The 25840-nt window shown below is 45.4% G+C and overlaps 1 protein-coding gene across 1 annotated transcript in view; it reads right to left on the bottom strand.

Moving 5' to 3' along the window:
• PSTPIP2 (proline-serine-threonine phosphatase interacting protein 2) overlaps nucleotides 1–25278 on the bottom strand; it is a 93961-nt gene extending 68683 nt beyond the window's left edge. Inside the window, 1 exon segment of the mRNA NM_001131892.1 lies at nucleotides 25174–25278. Coding sequence (NP_001125364.1) covers nucleotides 25174–25206 — 33 coding nt within the window. The 5' untranslated portion in view covers nucleotides 25207–25278.
• Nucleotides 25279–25840: the final 562 nt, after the last annotated feature.

Below are 25840 nucleotides of genomic sequence, written 5' to 3' on the forward strand. Positions count from 1 at the left end.
ATAGGAGGATGGCTTGAGCCAGGAGGTGGAGGTTGCAATGAGCCATGATTGCGCCACTGTACTCCAGCCTAGGTGACAGAGTGACACCCTGTCTCAAAACAAAACAAAACAACAAGTATATGGATAAACAGTGACATGTCTATAAAATAGAATACTATTCACTAATAGAAAAGAATAAACTATTAATACATACAACAACATGGATAAATCTCAAATTAAGTATAAGAGAAAGAAGCCAAGCAAACAAAAGTACTTACTGTGTTGCAATTTGACAAATTCTAGAAAATGCAACTAATCTATAGTGACAGCAGATCAGTGGGTGCCTGGGAAGGGTATAATGCGGAGGAAGAGATGTCAAAGGGCCATGAGGAAACTGGCAGGGGGGTAATGAACATGTTCACTATCTTCATTGTGGCGGTTTCATGAATGTAATACACATGTCAAAACCTATCAAACTGGCCGGGCACAGTGGCTCACACTTGTAATTCCAGCACTTTGGTAGGCCGAGGCAGGCTGATCACCTGAGGTCAGGAGTTCAAGATCAGCCTGACCAACATGGAGAAACCCCATCTCTACTAAAAATACAAAATTAGCCAGGTATGGTGGCACACGCCTGTAATCCCAGCTACTCGAGAGGCTGAGGCAGGAGAATTGCTTGAACCTGGGAAACAGAGGTTGCGGTGAGCCGAGATCATGCCTTTGCACTCCAGCCTGGGCAATAAGAGCGAAATTCTATCTTAAAAAAAAAAAAAGACCTATCAAATTATATACTTAAAACATCAGTAAGTGTTCTTCAATAAAGTTGGGAAAAAATTTTAATCACCACTTGGCAACTGTCTTAGCAATAATTGATTAAGGCAAGAATTTTCCATGGATGTTAAGACTAATGGATTTAGTATTCATTTGAGAAGAAACTGGATATTTATGTGGTTTCAAAATATTTCCCCTGAAGATACTTATTAATTATAAAGGGGGAATCAGTAATTTCACAATTGAGAAACCTAGAAAATAACACTATGCTAGGCTAAATAAGAGCCCCTAAAGATGTCCACATCCTGGTCCTTAGGACCTGTGAACATGCTTCCACACATAGCAAAAAGGACATTGCAGATGTCATTAATGTCTTGGGATGGGAAAATTTCCCTGGATTATTCAAGTGGATCCAACCTATTCACAAGGGTCCTAAGAAAGAGCCAGGAGGGTCATAGAGTCAGGGTAGGAGATGTCAATGACAAATACAGAGGCCAGAGAAAGAGATTTGAAGATGCTACGCAGCTGGCTTGAAGATGGAGGAAGAGGCCACAAGGCAGTGAGTACAGGCAATCTCTAGAATCTGGAAAAGTCAAGAAAAGAGATTCTGCCCTACAACCTCCAGAAGGAGCCAGCCTTGCTGACAACTCAATTCTAGCCAAGTGAAACTCATTTCGGACTTATGACCTCCAGAACCATAAGTAATAAATTATCTTGTTTTAAGCATAAGTCTGTGGTAATTTGTTACAGCAGCAACAGAAAGCTAACACAACCACCTTGACCAAAGGATCAAAGTTAACACCACCAAGTAACAGGGCAAATAAGCATCATGTGCCTTCTGTTACTGAGATTAACACAGCATCACTCCTGCCATGTTCCTCCCAAAACACATGGCCTGAATCTAATCATCAGGAAACGGGCAAACTCAAATCAGGGCACATCCTACAAAATAACTCTCCCGTACTCTTCAAAAATGCTAAATTCATAAAGACACAGAGAGACTGAGGAACTATTCCAGGTTAAAACAGACGGAGGAGACCTCGCAGCTAAATGCCACATGGAATCCTGAGTGGGAAATGTTTTCTTCTTTGGCTAGAAAGGACATTATTGCAACAACTGGGGAAATTTGAGTAGGGTCTATATATTAGCTAATAGCATTATATTGATGTTATTTCCTGATTTGTCATTGTATTGTGATTGATTGTGTGATAAGAAAATATCCTTATATTTAGAAAATACACATTGAAATGTTTGTGGATAAAGAGAAATCATGCCTACTTCTTTACTTGCAAATGGTTCAGAAAAAAAGTGTGTGTGTGTGTGTGTGTATAGAGAGAGAGAGAGAAGGAGAGAGAGAGGGACAGAACTTTTGAGGAATCCAAGTGAAGAGCACATAGGAATTCTTTCTACTATATTTACAAGAGTAAATCTAAATTTCTTTAATTAAAAACATCAAAATTCAGCGTAATAGCCAACTAACACAAGAACAGAAAACCAAATACCACATGTTCTCATTTACAAGTGGGAGCGAAATGATGAGAACACACGGACACATAGAGGGGAGCAACACACACTGGGGCCTTTTGGAGAGTGGAGAGTGGAAGGAGGGAGATGATCAGAAAAAATGACTAATGGGTACTAGACTTAATACTTGGGTGATGAAATAATCTGTACAACAAACCCCCATGACACAATTTGTTACCTGTGTAACAAATCTGCACTTGTATCCCTGAACTTAAAATAAAAGTTAAAAAAAAAAAGATATTCAAACAACGTAAAAAGACATGACAAATAAGGAGGAAAAAAGAGCAATAATATTTAATCAAAGATTAATGTGCATAATGAGCCCTAAAAATCAATCCCATAAAAATGAACAACCGGCCGGGCGAGGTGACTCACGCCTGTAATCCTAGCACTTTGGGAGGCCGAGGCAGGCGGATCACGAGGTCAGGAGATCGAGACCATCCTGGCCAACATGGCGAAACCCCGTCTCTGCGAAAAATACAAAAATTAGCTGGGCGTGGTGGCACGTGCCTGTAATCCCAGCTGCTCGGGAGGCTGAGGCAGGGGAATTGCTTGAACCTGGGAGACGGAGGTTGCAGTGAGCTGAGATTGCGCCACAGCACTTCAGCCTGGTGACAGAGCAAAACTCCGTCTCAAAAAACAAAACAAAACAAAAAGAACAACCAATTTTCTCAAGTGGGTAAGAGATATAAACAGGCAACACTCTAAAAAGAAAAAGGGTCAATAAGCAATTTTTAAATAAGAGAATGAATATGAATAATCAAATAAAGGCAAACAAGATATAATTTTTCATCCATCAAATTAGGAAAGGTTGAAAATTTCTAACACTGGCAAGGAACTATAGGGAAATACTGTCAAATTCTACTGGCAGAACTGCACATTGTCATAACGCAGAGGAAATTAGCAATATCCATTAAAATTTTAAATATGTATAGCCTTTGGCGATGAGGAGTTTATCCTACAGAAATAACTACACAAACATGAAAAGATTCGTATACAAGGATGTTCAGTGCAGCATCATAATGACAAAAAATTGACCAAGTGCAGTGGTTCACAGTCATAATCCCAACACTATGGGAGGCCAAGGTGGGCGGGTCACTTGAGCCCAGGAGTTCGCGACAAGCCTAGGAAACATGGCAAAACCCCATCTCTACAAAAAATTTTAAAAATTAGCCAGGCATGGTGGCATGCACCTGTGGTCCCAGCTACCTGGGATGCTAAGGTGAGAGGTCGAGGCTGAGGTGAGCTGTGATTGCACAACCGCACTCCAGCCTAGGCAGTGGAATGAGATCCTTTCCCAAAAAATAAAATAAAATAAAAATGATAATAACAAAGAATTGGAAGCAACCTAAATATTCAGCAATAAAGATTATTTAAATAAATTAGGTACAATCACATGATGGAAAACTGAACAGATATTAGAATAAAGCAGAATTGTATACATTAACATAACAAGATACAATATATCAGGAGAAAAATGAAAGTTATATATATGAGCCCATTATAAATGAGCTCATACTTGTTAATGTACAGGTCCACTATATGTAACTGCAAAGAAAAGAAACACACCATACATGTACTAGTGACAATCTCTATCTCCGAACTGTGTGGATTCTTTTTTTTTTGGGGGGGATGGAGTCTCACTGTGTTGCTCAGGCTGGAGTGCAGTGGTGCAGTCTCGGCTCACTGCAACCTCCACCTCCTAGGTTCAAGCGATTTTTCTGCCTCAACCTCCCAAGTAGCTGGTACTACAGGTACCTACCACCACACCCAGCTAATTTTTTGTATTTTTAGTAGAGACAGGTTTTCACTATGTTGGACAGGCTGGTCTCGTACTCCTGACCTCAGGTGATCCACCTGCCTCAGCCCAAAAAGCTGGTATTACAGGCGTGAGACACCGCACCTGGCCTGTTTGGATTCTTATAACAAATATTGAACATAAGGCTGGGTGCAGTGGCTCACACCTGTAATCCTCGCACTTTGGGAGGCCAAGGCAGGAGGATCACTTGAGGACAGGAGTTCAAGACCAGCCTGGGCAACGTGATGAAACCCTGTTCCCACCAAAAATACAAAAATTAGCTGGGTGCATGGTGGGCACCTGTAATCCCAGCTACACGGGAGGCTGAGGTGGGAGACTCTCTTGAGCCTGGGAAGTGGAGGTTGCAGTGAGCCAAGATCACGCCACTGCACTCCAGCCTGGGTGACAGAGCAAGACTCTGTCTCAAGAGAAAAAAAAAAAAATGAACATAAAACTGAAAACAACACAGATTATTTTCTATTATGTATGTTGAGGTCACGGCTTTTTGAAAGACCATTATCCCTGGAAACTTAACATAGAAGGCATAAGAGTCAGTAGATTTCAATGTTCAGAAAGTTGGTTAATGTTTGACATTACCTACCTAAACATCAACATGATCCAAATCCCAGAAAAACCCCAAACTCCCAGGGACATGAGAAATTCAATTCACAATTCCATTGAAAGAGAAAACCTGAGAATTGAAGTAGGTGTTTTAACTTATAAACATTCAACCACCTCTGAGTGTATCACTAAAGTTAATGTTCAGACTTTTCTAGTTAATAAAAAACAAGTTGAAGTTCTGTTGGATATCCCTGAGAGGTGAACAACCACATATATCACAGGGTAAAATTAGTGATGCATCATATTACTGGGTAAATCAGTGATGCGTCCAAGATGTGTGAAATGCAGACCCCACAGGTCTCCTCCTGATCCATGGCATTCCCTGAGAACCCCTGGGCATGCCCAAGACAGGAGCGGGGAGGCAGGCGAGTGCCAGAAAGTGGCTATACCCAAAACTGGAACTAGGTCCGCAAATATGGGACCACAGGAACAGAGTGAGACACCAAACCTCAGCAGCTCTAGAAAGCAAGCCAGATCAAACAACAAATGTGCTGCCACTACTGTCAAAAGCAAATATAGAACTAGGAGCTAGGAACTTGAACTAGGTCAAACCCAGGGTAATATCCAACATTGCTTCACCAGCTGACTTGTGTTCCTTCTCACTCCAAGTACAACGTTTGGGCCCAACCCATAGAAATTCCAAACAGCTTCGGACTACTATGTCACATCCTTACCACAATACAATTTTGAAGGTCTTTGATCTCTATCAGCTAGCCTCTAGTCGAGCCAGATAAGCAAAGTGCAACAAATATTGAAGGCTTATGACACCATATAACTTTGAAGACCTAACCACAACCCTGTAAAGGCTGGGATGCATTTCACAGCTGCTAACTGGGGAATCTCTTTATCCCAAGAAATTGCAAGTTAATAGAAAATGTTTAATGTTAATTTAAAAAAAAAAACAACTTTTTCTAAGGTAAAACCTGACCTCAGTGCAATCATTCCCATTCAGTTTCTTCCATCTTCTCCATCTTCAAATCCCAAAGCATAATTGGAAGAATCCTCCAAAACAAATTCCCTTCTGTTCTCCGCACTTGGATTTTCCCAGACAAAAGTAGATTTATAGTTTCTAATACTTTTTGAACCAGAAATGAATCAGTGTTCATTATCGATGAATCAGAAGGTACAATTACTAAGATTATCCCATCTCCTAAATGTTCTAGGTAATCAAAGAGTCTATTTACTTTCCTACAGTGCTCTAGTTTTAGAGTACTAAGATATCAGAGGTAGAGTACATCTTGGAGATCAATCATACCATTAATTTCCATCTTTTTACAAATGAAAAAGCAAACAAGCATAGATTGCAAGTTGACCAAAATCTTTAGACTATTCATATGAACAAAAATACATAAACACAAAAAAGTAATCTCCAAGTTTACACATCAGACTGATTAACTTTGCCTCCGACAAGTAACACCAAGTGTCCATTATTTATTCCAAGAACTTTTCATCTTCCATGTCTCAGTGGGTCAGCCTTCTCCAGTCCTTGAAATATGTGACTCTTGTTTCTACTTGCTATTTATAAAATTGACATTTTGTGTTGTCCTTGAGGTTTTTTTCCAAAGTTTTCATTTAAATTAAGTTATAGATTAAGCTTATTTTTAACTTCACTACTGCCATTTCACTGAGGCCAGCCCAAGTTCAGTTTACTTCAGGTCCATAACTTATGGGAATGAGGATGTTTTATATATTCAGATTTCAGAATTAAGCAAGTCTTAAATGTTAGGATTTTAGAAGCGACTTACAGAAAGTGTTTCTTTCGGTACATGTTCATCGAAGTCCAATGTCTTTTCTCCTTCTCTAACTTGCTGATTTTTTACCCAGCTTGATCTAACGAACATCTTGCATGAGTTTTGAGCACAGCAGAGTATGCAAACATCTTGATGTGAAACACATGTGAAAATGACATTCAATTCAGCCAGACCATTAAGACTGATTCATTGAAACTAAACCTCAACTAAATTGAGTTGAAAACTTACACCCACACAAACTTGCACACAAATGTTTATAGAAGCTCTAGTCATAATTGCCAAAAATTGGAAGCGACCAAGATCCTTCAATAGGTGAGCGGATAAACTGCTACATCCATACAATGGAACATTAATCAATGATAAGAAGAAATGAGCTATCAAGCCACAAAAAGACATGAGGGGATCTTGAATGCATAGCGCTAAGTAAAAGAAGCCATTCTGAAAAGGCTACACACTGTATGACTCCAACTACAGTCATATGTCACTCAACAATGGGGATACGTTGTAAGAAATGCATCATTAGGTGATTTTGTCATTATTTGAACATCACAGAGTGTAGTTACACAAACCTAGATGGTGTAGCCTACTACACAGTGAGGCTATATGGTATGGCCTATTGCTCCTAGGCTACAAACCTGTATGGCATGTCGCTGTGTTGAATATTGTAGGCAATTGTAACACACTGGTGAGTATTATGTATCTAAACATATCTAAACAGAAATGGTATAGTAAAAATACTTGTACAGAGGATGTTTTTAAATGGTACATCTGTATAAAGCAGCTCCATTATTATTTTATGGGACCACCATCATATATGCAGTCTCTTGTTGACCAAAACGTCATTATGTGGCCCATGTCTACATATGACATTCTAGAAAAGGCAAAACTGTAGAGATTGTGAAAAGATCATTGGTTGCCAGGGGTTTAAGGGAAGAGTGATGGATGAAAAAGTGGAGCACGGGGGAATTTTAGAGCAGTGAAACTACTCTGTATGATACAATAATGGTGGATATATGACATTATTCATTTGTCAAAACCCATGGGACACAAAGAGCTACACCTAATACAAACCATGAGTTTCAGTGAATAATAATGTATACATATTGGTGCATAATTGTAACAAATATACCACATTAATGCAAAATGTTAATAATAGGAAAAATAGGGGAACAGATGGGAAATCTGGGCTTGAGTTCAAGTGTTTTGTAAACCTAAAACCGCTCTAAATAATAAAACCTACTAATTTTTTTTTTTTTTTTTTTTTTGAGACAGAGTCTTGCTCTGTCGCCCAGGTTGGAGTGCAGTGGCGCGATCTTGGCTCACTGCAACCCCTGTCTCCTGGGTTCAAATGATTCTCCTGCCTCAGCCTCCTGAGTAGCTGGGATTACAGGCACGTGTCACCACACCCGGCTAATTTTTGTATTTTTAGTAGAGACGGGGCTTCACCATTGGTCAAGCTGGTCTCAAACTCCTGACCTCGTTATCCAGCCGCCTCAGCCTCCCAAAAACCTACTAATTTTTAAAAATTGTTGAAAATGAGGCAACAGCATATTTTAGCTTTGTAGGTAATTAACAGAAACTAGTTTTTAGTGACTTGATTGTTTCAGCAAATTGGCTCTTGTCAACTGATTTTCAGCAATTTGGCCCATTCCTGCTTCCTACTGAAGTCGCACTGGCCTTTCTGTTCCTCTAACTGATCCTTTCCAGCCTCACCGTTATCTCTCCCCTTTCCCCAGCCATCCAGAAGGCTAGCTTGACCTTACCACATCTCAATTCAAATGTCATCTCCATAGAGAAGTCCTCTATGGTCCCTCTGTCCCTCATACACATCCAGTGCCTCTCCCTCCAATCACCTAATGTGGTAGGCAGATAGTGACACCCTCCCCCAAAGATGCCCAAATCCTAATCCCTGGAATTATTAGTAGTTAATTTGTTACTTTGTATAGTCTCACTCTGCTACCCAGGCTGGAGTGCAGTGATGTCATCACAGCTCACTGCAATCCTGACCTTCTTGGGCTCAAGTGATCCTCCCACTTCTGCCACCCAAGTAGCTGGGACGGCAGGCACATGCCACCATGCCCAGCTAATATTTTGTATTTTTTTGGTTGAGGTTTCATGATGTTGCCCAGGTTGGTCTCAAACTCCTAGGCTCAAGCGAGCTGCCTGCCTCGGCCTCCCAAAGTGCTAGGATTACAGGCATGAGCCACTGTGCCCAGCCAGTGCCAACATTTGTGATTGTTAAGTCTAATAATGCACACAGCCAAATCCTCTCCAAAATAACTCTAACAGCTTACCCGCAATGACTAAATGCTCATTTCCTGCACCTTCCCCCAGTGAAAGATACTGACACTTAATATACTTTTTAAAACTTGCTAAATTTAATAAGCAAAACTGTATAATTTGGATTTTTTTATTAGTAGTAAAGTATAAAAGTTCTCCATATTTTTACAGTTTACTTTTAGACTCTCATTTGTGTACTGGAAAAATCACTTTTAAAAGAGTATAAGGAAAATAAAGGTAGAGAAAGCAGGCAAACAAGCTTCTACTCCACGGGAAAACCGAGTATTTTTAGACTGTATCTTTCTTCTTTAGTAAGTACCTAACTGAACTGCAGGTGCATTTTCTCACTAGCACGGCTTCCATAGGAGCCCCAAGCACAAACTTGCTCTCTCCCTTCTCTCTATACAGCAGAGGTGGGCTCCCCACAGCTCCCACAGCCCTGCAGGGGCTGGGATGATGGGGAATCTGTGCTGGCTCTGCTTCTGTGTCCAGGTGGTCCCTTGGCAACATAGATCCCTTAGCTGGTCTGGGAGTCTGTAGGAATTCCCTTTGCAAAATGGATCACCACTTATGTTCTCCAACTCCCCTCTCCAGGCTTTCCCTGCCCACCCCAAATCCATGCTTCCCTCTGTTGTGCCCTGTGCTTCCTTGAAGTGCTCATTGGTCCAAAACGTCACCCTCCTCCAGGGCCCCTACTAGGATGAGGCACGGTCGTGCATGTGCAGGGTTCAATTCTGTCTTTCTTTACAATGTTGAGGGGCCAGGCATGGTGGCTCATGCCTGTAATCCCAGTGCTTTGGGAGGCCAAGGTGGGGGGATCGCTTGCGGCCAGGAGTTTGAGACCAGGAGTTTGAGATTAGTCTGGGCGACACAGCAAGACTCTGTCTCTACAAGAAATTTTTAAAATAGCAGAGCATGGTGGTGCACACCTGTGGTCCCAGCTACTCCGGGGGCTGAGGCAGGAGGCTCACTTGAGCCAAAGAGTTCAAAGCTGCAGTGAGGTATGGTTGCACCACTGCACTCCAGCCTGGGCAAAAGAGTGAGACCCTGTCTCTAAAGAAATAAAGTTTTGATATTTTGTTCCCGGAAGGGTTTTTCTCGTTAACTTTGATTTTTTAAAATATTACATTAAAGAATAATTTATCTTGGCCAGATGCAGTGGCTCACACCTGTAATCCCAGCACTTTGGGAGGCCGAGGTGGGCAGATCACTTGAGGTCAGGAGTTTGAGACCAGCCTGGCCAATGTGGCAAAATCCCATCTCTACTAAAAATACAAAAAAATTAGCTGGGTGCAGTGGTGGGTACCTGTAATCCCAGCTACTTGAGAGGCTGAGGCAGGAGAACTGCTTGAACCCAGGAGGCGGAGGTTGCAGTGAGCCGAGATCAGGGCATTGCACTCCAGCCTGGGCGACAGAACAAGACTCCATCTCAAAGGAAAAAAACTACTGAGGGATTTTTTGGCACCCCCTTAAATTTTATGTGCAAGGCAAGTGCCTCAGCCTAGCCCTGGCTCTGCCTGCCTCCCACACAGCAGAGACCCCTCCCTCCCTCCACAGGGGCCTCCCTCAGAGAAAAGATTGCTCGGTCACATGAAGGTGCACACGACTTAACCACCACCTTTCTTGGGAGACATTTAAAACTTTTTTTTCTTTTCTTTTTCTTTTTTTTTGAAACAGAGTTTCGCTCTTGTCACCCAGGCTGGAGTACAATGGCGCAGTCTCAGCTCACTGCAACCTCCACCTCCCAGGTTCAAGCGATTCTCCTGCCTCAGCCTCCCGAGTAGCTAAGATTACAGGTGAGCACCACCACGTCTGTCTAATTCTTTTGTATTTTTAGTAGAGATGGGATTTCGCCAAGTTGGCCAGGCTGGTCTCAAACTCCTGACCTCAGGTGATCCACCTGTCTCCATCTCCCAAAGCGCTGGGATTACAGGGGCGCCCCACTGTGCCTGCCCAAAACTATTTTTTCTTAATTTACAGAATATTTCGTTGTTCTATGATGAACACATTAGCAAAAAAGAAAAATTGAAAATCACCCATAGGCTGGGCGCAGTGGCTCACGCCTGTAATCCCAGCACTTTGGGAGGCCGAGGCGGGCGGATCACGAGGTCAGGAGATTGAGACCATCCTGGCTAACACGGTGAAACCCCGTCTCTACTAAAAAATACAAAAAATTAGCCAGGCGTGGTGGCGGGTGCCTGTAGTCCCAGCTACTCGGGAGGCCGAGGCAGGAGAATGGCGTGAACCTGGGAGGCGGAGCTTGCACTGAGCCGAGATCCCACCACTGCACTCCAGCCTGGGTGACAGAGTGAGACTCCGTCTCAAAAAAAAAAAAAAAAAAAATCACCCATAATCTTAAAAACCAGGTGAAATTTCTACTTTTATGTTTTTAAAAAAATACAAAACTCTGGGTCAGAGGAAGGGATAGCTTGCTAACCTGCCATTCCTTAGCATGATAATAAGTACACTTCTTCAACATCTCATGTAGACAATTACACTTGCCTACCTGTATAGGCAAGATGGGAGACTCCTGGAAAAGACTCTGAAAAGATCCTCTATGAGTAATTTACCCCTGGAGGTTGGGATTTGAAGGCTAAGGAAGGGATTTTTATGGTTTTTTACTCCATATACATCTGTATTGTTTTGATATTTTACAATAAGCATGTGTTACATTACTAGTTTTTTTGTTTTTTGTTTTTTTGAGACAGAGTATCACTCTGTCGCCCAGGCTGGAGTGTAGTAGCACCATCTCAGCTCAGCGCAACCTCCACCTCCCGGGTTCAAGCAACTCTCCTGCCTCAGGCTCCTGAGTAGCTGGGACTACAGGGGTGTGCCACCACACCCAGCTATTTTTTTTTGTATTTGTAGTAGAGACAGGGTTTCACCATGTTAGCCAGGCTGGTCTCGAACTCCTGACCTCGTGATCCACCCGCCTTGGCCTCCCAAAATGCTGGGATTACATGCATGAGTCACCGCACCTGGCCCTACATTCCTAGTTTTTTAAGGTACCAATAAAAATGAAAAATAAATAGCTCACGGAATCCATAGGCAGTTCTCTCTGCTTAAAGGCAGGGGTGCTGAGGAGAGGTCTCGCTGAAGATAATTGTCATTAGGCAGGTCCTGTCACCAGCGGGGTGGGACCCTCTGTGTCCTCAAGGGAATGGTTGTGGCCTTGCCACAGGCAGGTGGCCAGGACCCAGGACCCTGGACACTGCCTGGGAGGCTGGTCCACTTCCATCTGGGTTTGGGTACAAGTTGCAGGTTTGGTATTTTTTGTATTCTATGGTCTGAACAAGTATACTTGCTCTTCTTTTAATACTTTAGGGGGAAATCCTCTTAATTCTTTTTTTTTTTTTTTTTTTTTTTTTGTGAGATAGGGTCTCCCTCTGTCGCCCAGGCTGGAGTGCAATGGTGTGATCTCGGCTCACTGCAACCTCTGCCTCCCAGGTTCAAGTGATTCTCCTGCCTCAGACTCCTGAGTAGCAGGGATTACAGGCACGCACCACCATGCCCAGCTAATTTTCATATTTTTAATGGAGACAGGGTTTCAACATGATGGCCAGGCTGGTCTTTTTTTTTAATTTAAGACAGAGTCTCACTCTGTCACCCAGGCTGGATGGAGTGGCACGATCTCAGCTCACTGCAACCTCTGCCTTTCAGGGTCAAGTGATAATCCTGCCTCAGCCTATCAAGTAGCTGGGATTACAGGTGCCCGCTACCACGCCCAGCTAACTTTTGTATTTTTAGTAAACACATGGTTTCGCCTTGTTGGCCAGGCTGGTCTGGAACTCCTGACCTCAAGTGATCCGCCTGCCTCAGCTTCCCAAAGTGCTGGGATTACAGGCATGAGCCACTGCGCCTGGTCTTATTTCTTTATTTTAAAAGTTATACTTATTTTATTGTTGAAAAATTTTAAGTATAGATAAACAAAAAGAAAATAATATTTTTCAAATTGCCTAAAATTCCAGAGAAAACAATAGTTAATATTTGCTATGTAATCCTCATATATTTTCCTAGTGCCATATGACTGTCTTCATTTTTTGTTTAATAAAAATGAGGTCTAGGCTGGGTGTGGTGGCTCACACCTGCAATACCAGCACTTTGGGAGGCCAAGGCGGGTAGATCACCTGAGGTCAGGAGCTTGAGACAGCCTGACCAACATGGTGAAACCCCATCTCTACTAAAAATACAAAAAATATTACCCGGGCGTGGTGGCGCATGCCTGTAATTCCAGCCACTAGGGAGGCTGAGGCAGAAGAATTGCTTGAACCGGGGAGGCAGAGGTTGCAGTGAGCTGAGATTGTACCATTGTACTCCAGACTGGGCAACAAGAGTGAAACTCTGTCTCAAAAATAAATACATAAAAAAAATTAAAATGAGGTCTTATTTTCCAAATTGTTTAGTAACTTTCTTTTAAACTTAATATTACAAGTGTCTTTCCTGGTGTTTGTTTTAAATCATCATTTAAATATCTTTATAATATTATTATATTTCAAATATCTTTCCTGGTGCTTGTTTTAAATCGTAATTTTTAGTGATTAGGGACTCTATTTCACTATGGTATTTCACTGCAATTCCTTAAATTTTTGAAAGTGATTTCCACTCATCATTTTCATTCATTATCTAAATTTTTAAAAATTAATTTAACTGCAAAGATACTATTCTGTGGATACACTAACACACTGCCCACAATTCCACCTCCTTAACACAACTATGACGTACTTTATCATTTGAAACACATTGTAGTCCTAAAATTGGGCTTGCCAGATATCATTATCCTCACTGCACAACAGGAAGCTCAAGTCCAGAGTGGTTAGCTGGGTGGCATTGGACAAGTCACTCATTTAGTCTGAGTACAATAGCGTGTAGACCCCAAATGACTCCTAATAAGGGTAGGAGGGCTGTGGCTGCCATTGGCTGGTGGCCCTGCCCTCTCCATTTTCTGTTCTCTCAGAATCAATCACAATTCCCTCTAAATGGCTGCAGTCTTTGTACACTCAAACTTTACATGGCGGGGGAGGATGCTGGTCTTTCCAGGCTTCCAGCTTCCCCATGTGAGGCTCTGCCCGGAGGACTAATTTCTTTGCCCTCTGAGAGCAGACAGGCTTCTATAATAACTTGCTGAGCCCTTTGGCCTTGGGCCTTTCCGCTTAGTTTCTGCAGGGAAGGGCCATGTGCTCACAGGCAGGTGCCTTGTACTCTATAGTACTCTATCCTTGACATCAATATTACGTTACTAATTGACAACGACATGTATAAAACAGCAGAGATGAAATGGTCAGTGGTTGGCAGATAAGAGGGAATGCACCAGTAGATGCACATTAATAAAAAATCATACACGAGGCTGGGTGTGGTAGCTCACACCTATAATCCCGACAGTGTGGGAGGCCGAGGTGGGCAGATCACTTGAGGTCAGGAGTTCAAGACCAACCTGGCCAACATGGTGATATCCCATCTCTACTAAAAATACAAAAATTAGCTAGGCATGGTGGTGCGTGCCTGTAATCCCAGCTACTCAGGAGGCTGAGGCAGGAGAATCGTTTGAACCTGGGATGCAGAGGTTGCACTGAGCCAAGATCGCACCACTGCACTCCAGCCTGGTCAACGGAGCAAGACTCCATTTCACCAACAACAACAAAAAAATCATACATGAAGTTCATGAGCAAAATGAGGCTGCTTTGCACTGAGAAACAATAGCTCTAAGTCAAGGGAAGCAGATGAGATGGAGATTCGGAGGACCTGGCAGGAGCATCAAGGTCCCTTATCCACAAACTTCCTGCCCATGCTGCCGCGGAAAAGTCATACCAGTCTGTGTCAGCCAGGGAGAGGCCTGCCTGCCAAGACAGTGGCCCTGGGCTGTGGCTGGTCACAGTAAAGGTCAACCACTCTTATGGGCAGGAATTAGACAAGAACGCTGATTAAATAGTTAGGCCATAACATAGGACAGGTAGATGAGGAAACCTGAGCTTGGGACAGACAGCCCACAGGACAAATCAACAGTGCCCAGATCTGGCCATCTGTGGAAGCGCTGACAAAGGCCTGAGTCAATACTTTTTATTCCTGAGAGCTTAGGTCTTTTTGAACCCCTAGTCCAGTCCTTGTAGGGCAGGATCTGGATCTCCTGGGACAGAGAAAACAATATCTGTATTTGATATTAAGGGCTCAGAGCAGATTCCAAGAGGTGGGGCCACCAAGGTTGGGAGCAGTGAAGGGACTTAGATGCCCATATTTCTAGGGTTTTCGAATATTTGTGGCCACTTATGAAACTATCACTTCCAACAGCTATTCTTTCAATAGTAAAGTTCAAATAGAAGCAGAGACCAAGCACTATAGGGCAAGTGTAAAGAGGACACACCATGCAGACTGCTTTCTCTGGTAGTTCAGCTTGCATGCCTCACTCAGCAAAACTAAGCTCAGAAGTTAGTTAGGCTCCTGCCCGTTAGAAGGCATGTGCTTCAGAGAGGGATGGGGTCTCAGTCTCCCTACCCTGAACAGCTTATTCAAGTCTTCCTTCCAGCCTTCCAACCTTGTGCCACACCATCCCCTCCCTGAGAGGTATTCTGAAAACAAAGATTTTCCCATCTTGTTGCATGCCTGGTGCCATTTTAGCACTTTTCAAGGACTGGTACCCTATCGCACCCACCCAGCCAGACTTGTCCCAGAATCTTGCCTTGGCATGCCGGGCGTGGTGGCTCATGCCTGTAATCCCAGCACTTTAGGAGGCCGAGGTGGGTGGATCATGTGAGGTCAGGAGTTCAAGATCAGCCTGGCCAACATGGTGAAACCCCATCTCTACTAAAAATAAAAAGAAAAAGAATCTTGCCCTGGTAAACCCCTTTTTTTTTTTTTTTTTTTTTTTTTGAGACGGAGTCTTGCTCTGTCACCCAGGCTGGAGTGCAGTGGTGCAGTCTCGGCTCACTGAAACCTCTGCCTCCCAGGTTCAAGCAGTTCTCCTCCTGAGTAGCTGGGACTACAGGCACATGCCACCACACCCGGCTAATTTTTTTGTACTTTTAGTAGAGACGGGGTTTCACCGTGTTAGCCAGGATGGTCTCAATCTCCTGACCTCATGATCCACGCGCCTCGGCCTCCCAAAGTGCTGGGATTACAGGCAGGAGCCACCGCCCAGGCAGGTAAACCACTCTTTTTAGCCTGAAGGAGAGTAGGTCAGTCTGTTTCCCATTAGTGTCCTACATCTTTGTTTGCTTCCTTAAGAAGACCCTGAGGGCAGGAATCCACCTTGTCCTCATTTTGCAGGTCCACACAGGTCTCTGACTTCTGCAAATGTCAGAATACATAAGCACTCATACTCAAAAGACAGTATTTTTAGTGAGACAGAGTCTCGCTCTGTCATCCAGGTTGCAGTGCAGTGATGCAATCACGGCTCACTGCAGCTTCAACCGCATGGACTCAAGTGATCCTTCTGCCTCAGCCTCCCGATTATCTGGGACTGCAGGTACTGGCCACCATGCCTTGCTAATTTTAAAATTTTTTTTGTAGAGACAGGGTCTCACTGTGTTGCCCAGGCTGGTCTTGAACCCCTGGACTCAAGCAATTCTCCCACCTCAGCCTCCCAATGTACTAGGATTATAGGCATGAGCCACAGCGCTCAATCAAAAGACACATACTGAGTAAAACTTGGACCACAGAAAACCCTGATGTGTAATAGAAGAAATCACAAAACATTAGATTAATAAACTTGACTGTATAAAGTGTTTTCAAAATCCATATACATATATCATTTTATAGATGAAGAGGCAAAGCTGAGGAAAGCTGAATAATTTGAACAGGGGCACACACATTCTTCGGCCTGAAAGGAGCCAAACTGGGAATCAAACCCGGGAATGTCCAATGCAAAAGCTTGAGGGCCTGAGGACTGCCTCTCACTGTGTCATGCCTATACTGGATGTTAGAACATGTGAATTACACACACACACACACACACACGTGTATATATACAAGAATATATATTTTAAAATATGCATATAAATTTACAAGCAAAGCATGAGGAAGAAAACAAAACCATTTGTAAAAGAGGAATTACAAGAAAATAACCAAATGTGCACTCTCCCTGGTGATAAAAACGCAAATGAAAGTTGAATAAGGCACCAAGTTTTGCTTATTAAATGAGCAGAAAAAAAGACAATAGCTATGATTGACAGAGTGAAACTAGCATCCTCACATACTATTGGGAACACTGAGAATATGCCCACTCTTTAGGAAATCATCCTGGTTCTACACATCAAAAGTTTTTCAGTGTCCTCCTGTTAGTTAATGGTTTTTTCAGTCATTCAGTAGGTATTACTGAGAATCTGTCATGTGCCAGGCATTGAACCAGATACCACTGGAGTAAGCAGACAGGAGTGTGGGTCCTCACCCCAAGGGCAGCCATGCCAGCCCTGGAATGACCAATTAGGGGCTTTTAGATCTATCTAAAGGGCTTTTAGGGCTCTCTCATCTCAATTAGATGAGAGAGAAATAAACCTCTTCCTTGTCTAGGCCACTGTTGTTTTGGGGTTTTCTATTACTTGCAGCCAAACTGAATCCTGTTTATACAGAAGGTAAGTGAGTTTCACCAGCTGCTCTGGTTACTTTTTTCTTTTCTTTGTTTTCTTCTATCTTCTTTTTTTTTTTTTTTTTTTTGAGACAGAGTCTCATTCTGTTGCCCAGGCTGGAGTGCAGCGGAGTGACCTCGGCTCACTGCACCCGCCCCCTCCCAAGTTCAAGCGATTCTCCTGCCTCAGCCTCCCGAGTAGCTGGGACTACAGGCACCCACCACAACACCTGGCTAATTTTAGTATTTTTTTTTTTTTAGTAAAGATGGGGTTTCACCATGTTGGCCAGCCTGGTCTCCAACTCCTGACCTCAGGTGATTCACCCACCTGGGCCTCCCAAAGTGCTGGGATTACAGGCGTGAGCCACCACGCCCAGCCCTGCTGTCTGGTTTCTTAATGGAGTAGAGTAGAGGCAAGATCACCAAAACACAGTGAGAATGTGGGAGGGATGCGGAGGTTTGAGTGGAAAAGGCATGAAATTATCACTGCAGAAAGGGAAAGAGTGACTTATTAGAGAAACATAGTAAAATGGCTGGGCAATGATGAGTTCTGTCTTGAGTTTCCAGAAATAGATACTTAAAGAATCCAAATTTTAAATACCTTACATGAATGGCATGCACCACATTCTTTATTATAGAAAACACTGGGCTGGGTGCGGCGGCTTATGCCTGTAATCCCAGCACTTTGGGAGGCTGAGGCAGGCAGATCACCTGAGGTCGGGAGTTCAAGACCAGCCTGACCAACATGGAAAAACCCCATCTCTACTAAAAATACAAAATTAGCCAGGCATGGTGGCATATGCCTGTAATTCCAGCTACTTGGGAGGCTAAGGCAGGAGAATCGCTTGAACCCAGGAGGCAGAGGTTACAGTGAGCCGAGGTCGTGCCACTGCACTTTAGCCTGGGCAACAAGAACGAAACTCTGTCTCAAAAAAAAAAGAAAAGAAAAGAAAACTCTGGAAATTACATAAATGCCAAACAGTGACAGAATAGTTGTATCACTCACAAAACTTTTCTAAATAAGTGTTAGGAAAAGTAGATAGCAATAAATAAAATAAGTTATAATTTTTTTTTTTTTGAGATGTAGTCTGGCTCTGTCGCCCAGGCTGGAGTGCAGTGGCGTGCTCTCAGCTCACTGCAACCTCCGCCTCCTGGGTTCAAACGATTCTCCTGTCTCAGCCTCCCAAGTAGCTGAGTACAAGTGCCCACCACCATGCCCGGCTAATTTTTGTTTTTGTTTGTTTGTTTGTTTTGAGATGGAGTCTCACTCTGTTGCCCAGGCTGGAGTATGGTGGCGCAATCTCGGCTCACTGCAACCTCCGCCTCCCGGGTTCAAGTGATTCTCCTGCCTCAGCCTCCCGAGTAGCTGGGACTACAGGCACCCACCACCACGCCCGTCTAATTTTTGTATTTTTAGTAGAGACAGGGTTTCACCATATCGGCCAGGCTAGTCTCGAACTCCGGACCTTGTGATGCACCTGCCTCAGCCTCTGAAAGTGCTGGGATTACAGGCGTGAGCCACCGCGCCCGGCCAATTTTTGTATTTTTTTAGTAGAGACGAGATTTCACCACGTTGGCCAGGCTGGTCTCAAACTCCTGATCTCAAGTGATCCACCCGCCTTGGCCTCCCAAAGTGCTGGGATTACAGGCATGAGCCACTGTGCCCAGCCAAAGTTACGATATTTTAATTAAAGCAGTAGAATACAAGATAGTACAGATACTGTAGGATTATAATTATGCATGGAGGAAAAAAGTTGGGAAAGAACCAAATCACTAATAATATATATTTTAATAACCTTAATTTTATGTTAATATTAAAAACTATTGGCCAGGTGCAGTAGCTCATGCCTGTAATCCCAGCACTTTGGGAGGCCAAGGCAGGCAGATTGCTTGAGCTCAGGAATTTGAGACCAGCCTAGGCAATATGGTGAAACAGCGTTTCTACAAAAAATACAAAAATTAACCAGGCGTGGTGGCATGTGCCTGTGGTTCCAGCTACTTGGGAGGATTGCTTGAGCCCAGGAATTTGAGGCTGAAGTGAGCCGTGATCACACCACCGCACTCTAGCCTGAGTGACAGAGCAAGACCCTGTCTCAAAAATAAATAATTACATTAAATTAAAACTATTGTTTTAAAATTTCATGTTGAGACTCATCCTCTTGAGTAGCTAATAATCTCTTAGAGGTGAGATGTTGTGTGTCTGTCTCTCTGTGAGCCCACAGCAGCTACCACAAGGCTGGCCACTCAGACTTCACATAGACATTTGCTGAGTTGAATTGCCTGAGATTACCTGGGGAATGGAGAAGAAGTTCCTCTCTTCAACAAGTGCTCCGTTGGTCACAAGGTCTCTCACCAGAAGGTGAGCCCCACGTGTGTGGGCTTTGTGCTGCACCCCTTCTTGAGTATAGGGCTTCTAAAGAAGCCAGAGCCCATCCTTAATGATATTCTCCTCATACAAGACCACCAGCCAGTCACAGCAGAACAGGTTCTTTAAAAGGGTGGAACAGGCCAGGCGCGGTGGCTCACGCCTGTAATTCCAGCACTTTGGGAGGCCCAGGCGGGCGGATCACCTGAGGTCAGGAGTTCCAGACCAGCCTGCCCAACATGGTGAAACCCCCATCTCTACTAAAAATACAAAAAATTAGCCAGGCGTGGTGGTGCATGCCTGTAATCCCAGCTACTCAGGACGCTGAGGCAGAAGAATCGCTTGAACCTGGGAGGCAGAGGTTGCAGTGAGCCAAGATCTCGCAACTGCACTCCAGCCTGGGCAACAAAAGTGAAATTCCATCTCAAAAAAAAAAAAAAGGTTTTTGACAATTATTTTAAAGCTAGCTCCCTCCGGCTGCTCTACGAAGAATGTATGGGAGAGCAGGTAATTGTTCATGACTCTATCTTCCCTTTTGCCACTAGGCAACAAAAAAGGAAACAGCCCTCCTGGTGTGTTTCTGGGGACCAGATTGTCAAATTAAATTTGACCTAAGCCGGGCGCAGTGGCTCACGCCTGTAATCCCAGCACTTTGGGAGGCCAAGGCGGGTGGATCACGAGGTCAGGAGATCGAGACCATCCTGGCTAACACGGTGAAACCCCATCTCTACTAAAAATACAAAAAAATTAGCCGGGCGTGGTGGCAGGCCCCTGTAGTCCCAGCTACTCGGGAGGCTGAGGCAGGAGAATGGTGTGAACCCAGGAGGCAGAGCTTGCAGTGACCCGAGATCGCACCACTGGACTCCAGCCTGGGCGACAGGGCGAGACTCTGTCTCAAAAAAAAAAAAAAAAAATTTTGGCCTAAAGCTGCCTCCATAAATAGCAAGCCACAACCTAACTTAGTGTGTAAACAAACCGTAACCTAACTAAGAGTATATTCTTGTAACAAGTAGCTGGGTCTCTGCCAATCATAACAGGGGAGCTTTTAGCCAATCCCAGGCTGCAGACTGCCCAGTCAAGTCCAAATAAGGCAACCACCCAGCTGTAACCAATCAGGCTATTTCTGTATCACCTCTTTTTTCTGTAAGTATTGCCTGCCCACTTTTGCCTTGTGGAGCTCTCTGAACTTTTACTGGTTCAGGGTGCTGCCTGATTCATGAATAGTTTCTTTGCTCAGATAAACTCTGCTAAATTTAACTAGTCTGAAGTTTTTCTTTTCATAAAATCCGAGAGAGTATTTAAAACTTACAGCAACAATCTAAACATCGTACAAAATACACTATGGGGTCAGCATGGAGAGTCTGTGGTGTTAACCTGTATTCTTTCTTTATTTTTTTTTAAAGCAGCCTCCTATATTTATCTAGAGCACTGTACAGTCAGTTCTCCATATCTGCATCCATGGATTCAACCAACCACAGATGAAAAATATTCCAAAAATTAAAAAATAAAAATATACCAATTAAAAAATACAGTGTAAACAACTATTTACATAGCATTAACATTGTATTAGGTATTATAAGCAATCTGGAGAATACTTAAAGTATACAGGAAGATGTGTGTAGGTTATATGTAAATACTACACCATTTTATAGAAAGAATTTGAGGCCAGGCATAGTGGCTTACACCTCTTTTTCTGAGATGGAGTCTCGCTCTGTTGCCCAGGCTGGAGTGCGGTGGCACTATCTCAGCTCACTGCAAGCTCCGCCTCCCAAGTTCACAGCATTCTCCTGCCTCAGCCTCCTGAGTAGCTGGGACTACAGGCGCCCGCCACCATGCCTGGCTAATTTTTTTGTATTTTTAGTAGAGACGGGGTTTCACTGTGTTAGCCAGGATGGTCTCAATCTCCTGACCTCATGATCCACCCGCCTCGGCCTCCCAAAGTGCTGGGATTACAGGTGTGAGCCACCACGCCCGGCTGGTTTACACCTCTTATCCCAGCACTTTGGGAGGCCAAGGTAAGAAGATCGCTTGAGGCCAGGAGTTTGAAACCAGCCTGGCCAATGTAGCAAGACCCAATCTCTATATTGAAAAAGAAAAAAGAAAAGAAAGGACTTGAATGTCCATGAATTTTGGTACCTGCGTGGGAGTCCTAGAACCAATCCCCTACAGATACCAAGAGATGACTGTATAGAGAAAAGCCATTGAGCAAAGCCAGATGCAACATCAGTTCAAACTCTGCTAAGGCTCCAGAATGACAAGATTCCAATCTGGTGAAAGGTTTGGATGAGAGAGACAGCCCTGTGTTGACAGCAGGGCAATGAGCCAGTTCAGACAGCCCCAAGACTCGCCCTAGTCAATGCCAGGCAGAGAGAAGCCCTGCCCACTACAGGAACAGGGTTGCTGAAACAGCAACTAGGAAGTTGGTCTACACCAAGAACCTTGGAAATCAGGAAGGCCCAGGAAAAATAAGTATCTACAGGAGGTTCAGGGACGATTTGGACCTCACACCCAAGTGCAAAGCCTGGAAATCCCCAGGGGTGAGAGAACACTGCTTTCATCTACCCCTTCCAGAACAGGTCCCACTGTCACCCGTGCACACCTGTATCTGAAGGACACTGGTGTCTGATCGTCCTAAAAACTGGAATTTCTTCTCATTGTGGCCTGGCTGTTTCCCTGGATCTTTGGAAACCACCGTCACTGTCTTATTCTGACAAGATACAATCAAAGTTAACCAAAAGAAATTATACAGCACTGCTTAACCAAAGTGCCACAAAGAAGGTATACACAGGGAAGGGTGGGAGAGAAACAACACACAGGTATGTACCAATAGCAGGCAAATTCATTTGGGGCTGATCCCAGTTTTATTCATTTATTTTAAAATGATTTTTAGAGACAGGGTCTCACTATGTTGCCCAGCCTCCTTAGTAGCTAAGACTACAGGCACACGCCAGCTCCAATCCCAGTTTTAAACACTGATTATTCCCTTTTGAAGCAGATTCATCGAAGGTTTCTTTAAATAAACATTTTCATGAAGCATTTAAATATATTCATTTATGAAGTGTATATTGACTCATACTTTTTCAGGAACATGTACAAACATGTTTGACCACAGTCCTCTCACCTTCCTTGGAATGTCCCTCTCTTGGGCCTGTGATAGCTCTTTCCTGGTTGTATCCTTTCATCTCTTCCTCTGTTTCTCTGTCCCCTTTCTCCTCCTCCATCAATAGAAGCATTCACTAAGAGTGCTTCTTTGTGGACTTCTGATCTCTTCATTCTTTCTCCTTGAATAACCATCACTCACTTCTTTTACTTGTCACCTCTGCTGCTGACAATAATAGCTGGCAACTATAGGTGCTCTCTGTGTGTCAGGCACTGTACTAAACTCTCAAGTTTAATCCTCCCAACAGTCCTAAGGAGTAGACACTGTTATTATCCCCATTTTTATGTATGGAAAAACTGAGGCTTGGGGGTGGAAGCAGGCTGCCCAGGGTCACCTAGCTAGTAAGGGGCAGAACTGGATTCAAGCCCGGGCAGCCCACCTCAGAGGCTTCATGCTGTTCGGTAAGCTCTCAAAACTGGCCATCTTCCCAAGGGGCGGGGCCATCTCCACCAGCCCCTCAAACCCGGCATGTCACCCACCAGACATTAGAGAGTACTCACTGACATGTTTTTACTGGCTGTGAAGATATTAAAATACTGCAAACTCTGTGGCCTGGAACCCTGTCTTCACCCTGTCACCCTCTCCGCTAAGACCTCCCCATATCCAGCATCCCTGGCATGGGGCTGAGGGGTGGAGGCTGGTGGGGAGGGGCTTAGCACCCGCCTGGCCTTGGCCTTGCCAGTGCTACAACTATGGCTAAATACTGAGGATTGTGTTGTTTGGTTGGGTTTGTTTGTTTGTTTGTTTTTGAGACAAGGTTTCACTCTGTCGTCCAGGCTGGAGTGCAGTGATGTGATCATAGCTCACTGCAACCTCAAACTCCTGGCCTCAAGCAATCCTCTTGCCTCAGCCTCCCAAGTGTAACTATATCTACAGGCATGCACCACCATGCCCAGCTAATTTTTAAGATTTTTTTGTAGAGACAGAGTCTCGCTATGTTGCCCAGGGTGGTCTCAAACTCCTGGCCTCAAGCAATCCTCCTACCTCGGCCTCCCAAAGTGCTGGGATTACAGGCATGAGCCATTGTGCCTGAACGATATACTGTCAGTATCATGTCTGCCTCCTTTTCCTTATGTCTCCACGAACCAGTTCCTCTGCTGACTTCCTTATTTCTGGGGCCCACATCTCATTCTCCAGTTTGTATTATACAGAGCCTTTTTCCCACAGTGCCTGCCATGGGATCCCACAGTCCTCCATTCTACCTGAAAAACTCGCAGGCCTCCCGTGAGAGCCAGCTGTGGTGCCCTTGGTTCCTCTGTGAGGCTGCCACCACCCTGCACCCTAAGGTGAGTAGTGCCCCAGAAGGACCTCACAAACTCCAGTGAAGGGACTCACAGGCACAGTCTAAACTGTGTCCCTGAGGTCCCCAGCCAGGTTTCTCTACCCTGCAGCCCACGTGGGGTAGAGGGACCATCTAGGCAGCTGTGAAGCTACCTGGGTGGGGGGTGGGGGGAGGCAAGCAGGAGCCCCAGTAAGAAGTCAGGGCCCCTTGGCAGCTGCGGTCAACTTTGAGGTGTGCGGCCTCCTGCTCCTGTCTTAAAGGGATGAGGACAGCTCCTCTGAATGAGGGGGCATGGACCTTGAGGGGCACCTGGGGAGTGAGAGGACAGAGGGAAGAGGACTGGACAGAGGAGGGGGACAGGCAGAACTGCTCCCTCCAGGCTAGGCTGGCCCTACCGGGCTGGGGTACCCCCTCCAGCTTATAGGGTCTCCCACACCATCAGCCCCGCTGTGGGGCCTGGACGGAAGGGCTCGGGCAATGGCCTGGGGAGGGGGCTCGGGAAACAAGGCTGTCGAACAGGGAAAGCTCCAGCAAAGGGAAGCCCTCTATGCTGTACGTTTCCTGGAAAGGACGATCCCGGGGGGCAGCTGCTGCTGTCAACCCGGTAAAGCTCACAAGCTCCCACACCAGATTCCCCCAGATCCTCTCACGGCTCAGCTCCAGAGACCGGCAGAGACTCTCCCCGGACCGGTCTCCCCTCCCTAAAGGTCTCTGCTTCGCCTGTGAGAGGAGGGGTTGATGTCCTGACTCTAAGGTGTCTCGGCTCTCTGCATCCTCAGGAGCACGCGCTGCTGGGGGCGCGGGCGGCAGAGGGTGGGCCCTGGAGTCCGAGCCCCCGGGACTCGCGGGCTCGCGGGGGGTAGCGGGTCGGGACAGAGAGGGAACAGCAGCCCGGCGTCCGCTCCAGGTCTGCCCCTCGAGCAGTGGGGCTGGGGCCCCGATCCTGTCACGCGCGAGCTCCGCCGAGCCCCCGGGCGCGCGGTCACCGAGTGGCGCCGGAGCCGGGGCGCCCTCCACGCCCGCCGCGCTGGCCTCCCGCCCCGGCCGGGTCCCGAGCCCCGCGATCCGCTGTCGGCCCCACGACTTACCCAAAAGTTTCCCTTGAACAGTGAGCGCGTCATCGCAGCGCGAGTGGGGGCGCGGAGGAGAGCCGGGCCGCAGGTGGCACAGAGCGGGGAGGCCTGACTGCCACTGCCCGCGGCCCCGCAGCCTCAACTTCTGCGTTCCACACTCGTGCAGGGAAGCCGCCCCCGGGTCCTAAACCACTCCCGATTGCGACGGCCGTCGTCGGCGCTCCGCGCTCCCCGCGCGGGACCTGGGCGGGACCCGCGGCGCTCACCGGGCCAGGGGCTGCAGCCCGCACCCGGACCCAGGCCCATTTAAAGCCTCACAGCGTCAGGCCACGATCAATATATTAGCCCGAAACTAGCTGCCTCCTTCTGGAAGCCTTTGGGGATTGGAAATAACTGGTCCTGGCTTGGGTTCCTGCCCACAAGGCCCCCTGGACCGAATGAAATCCAGGCTTTGCGGGGTGATAGAAGGGATCTGATCAGATGGTCGCAAGGACCCGGTTTAAGCTACAGAGGGCCTGGAGGCCGACAACGCCCGCAGACGCCTTGGCGTCAAGGCGGACCCCACCGGCACCTGCTGCATATCAGGCCCTGGGGCACGTTTCATTTTTTATTTTACTTTTTGTTGTTGCGGGTGTTTTTAATGAATGGGGTCACGTTTTAGTCTAAAATGTCATGGAGAGGT

This window comes from Pongo abelii, chromosome 17 (genome assembly GCF_028885655.2).
Source record: "Pongo abelii isolate AG06213 chromosome 17, NHGRI_mPonAbe1-v2.0_pri, whole genome shotgun sequence".
Lineage (NCBI taxonomy): Eukaryota > Metazoa > Chordata > Mammalia > Primates > Hominidae > Pongo > Pongo abelii.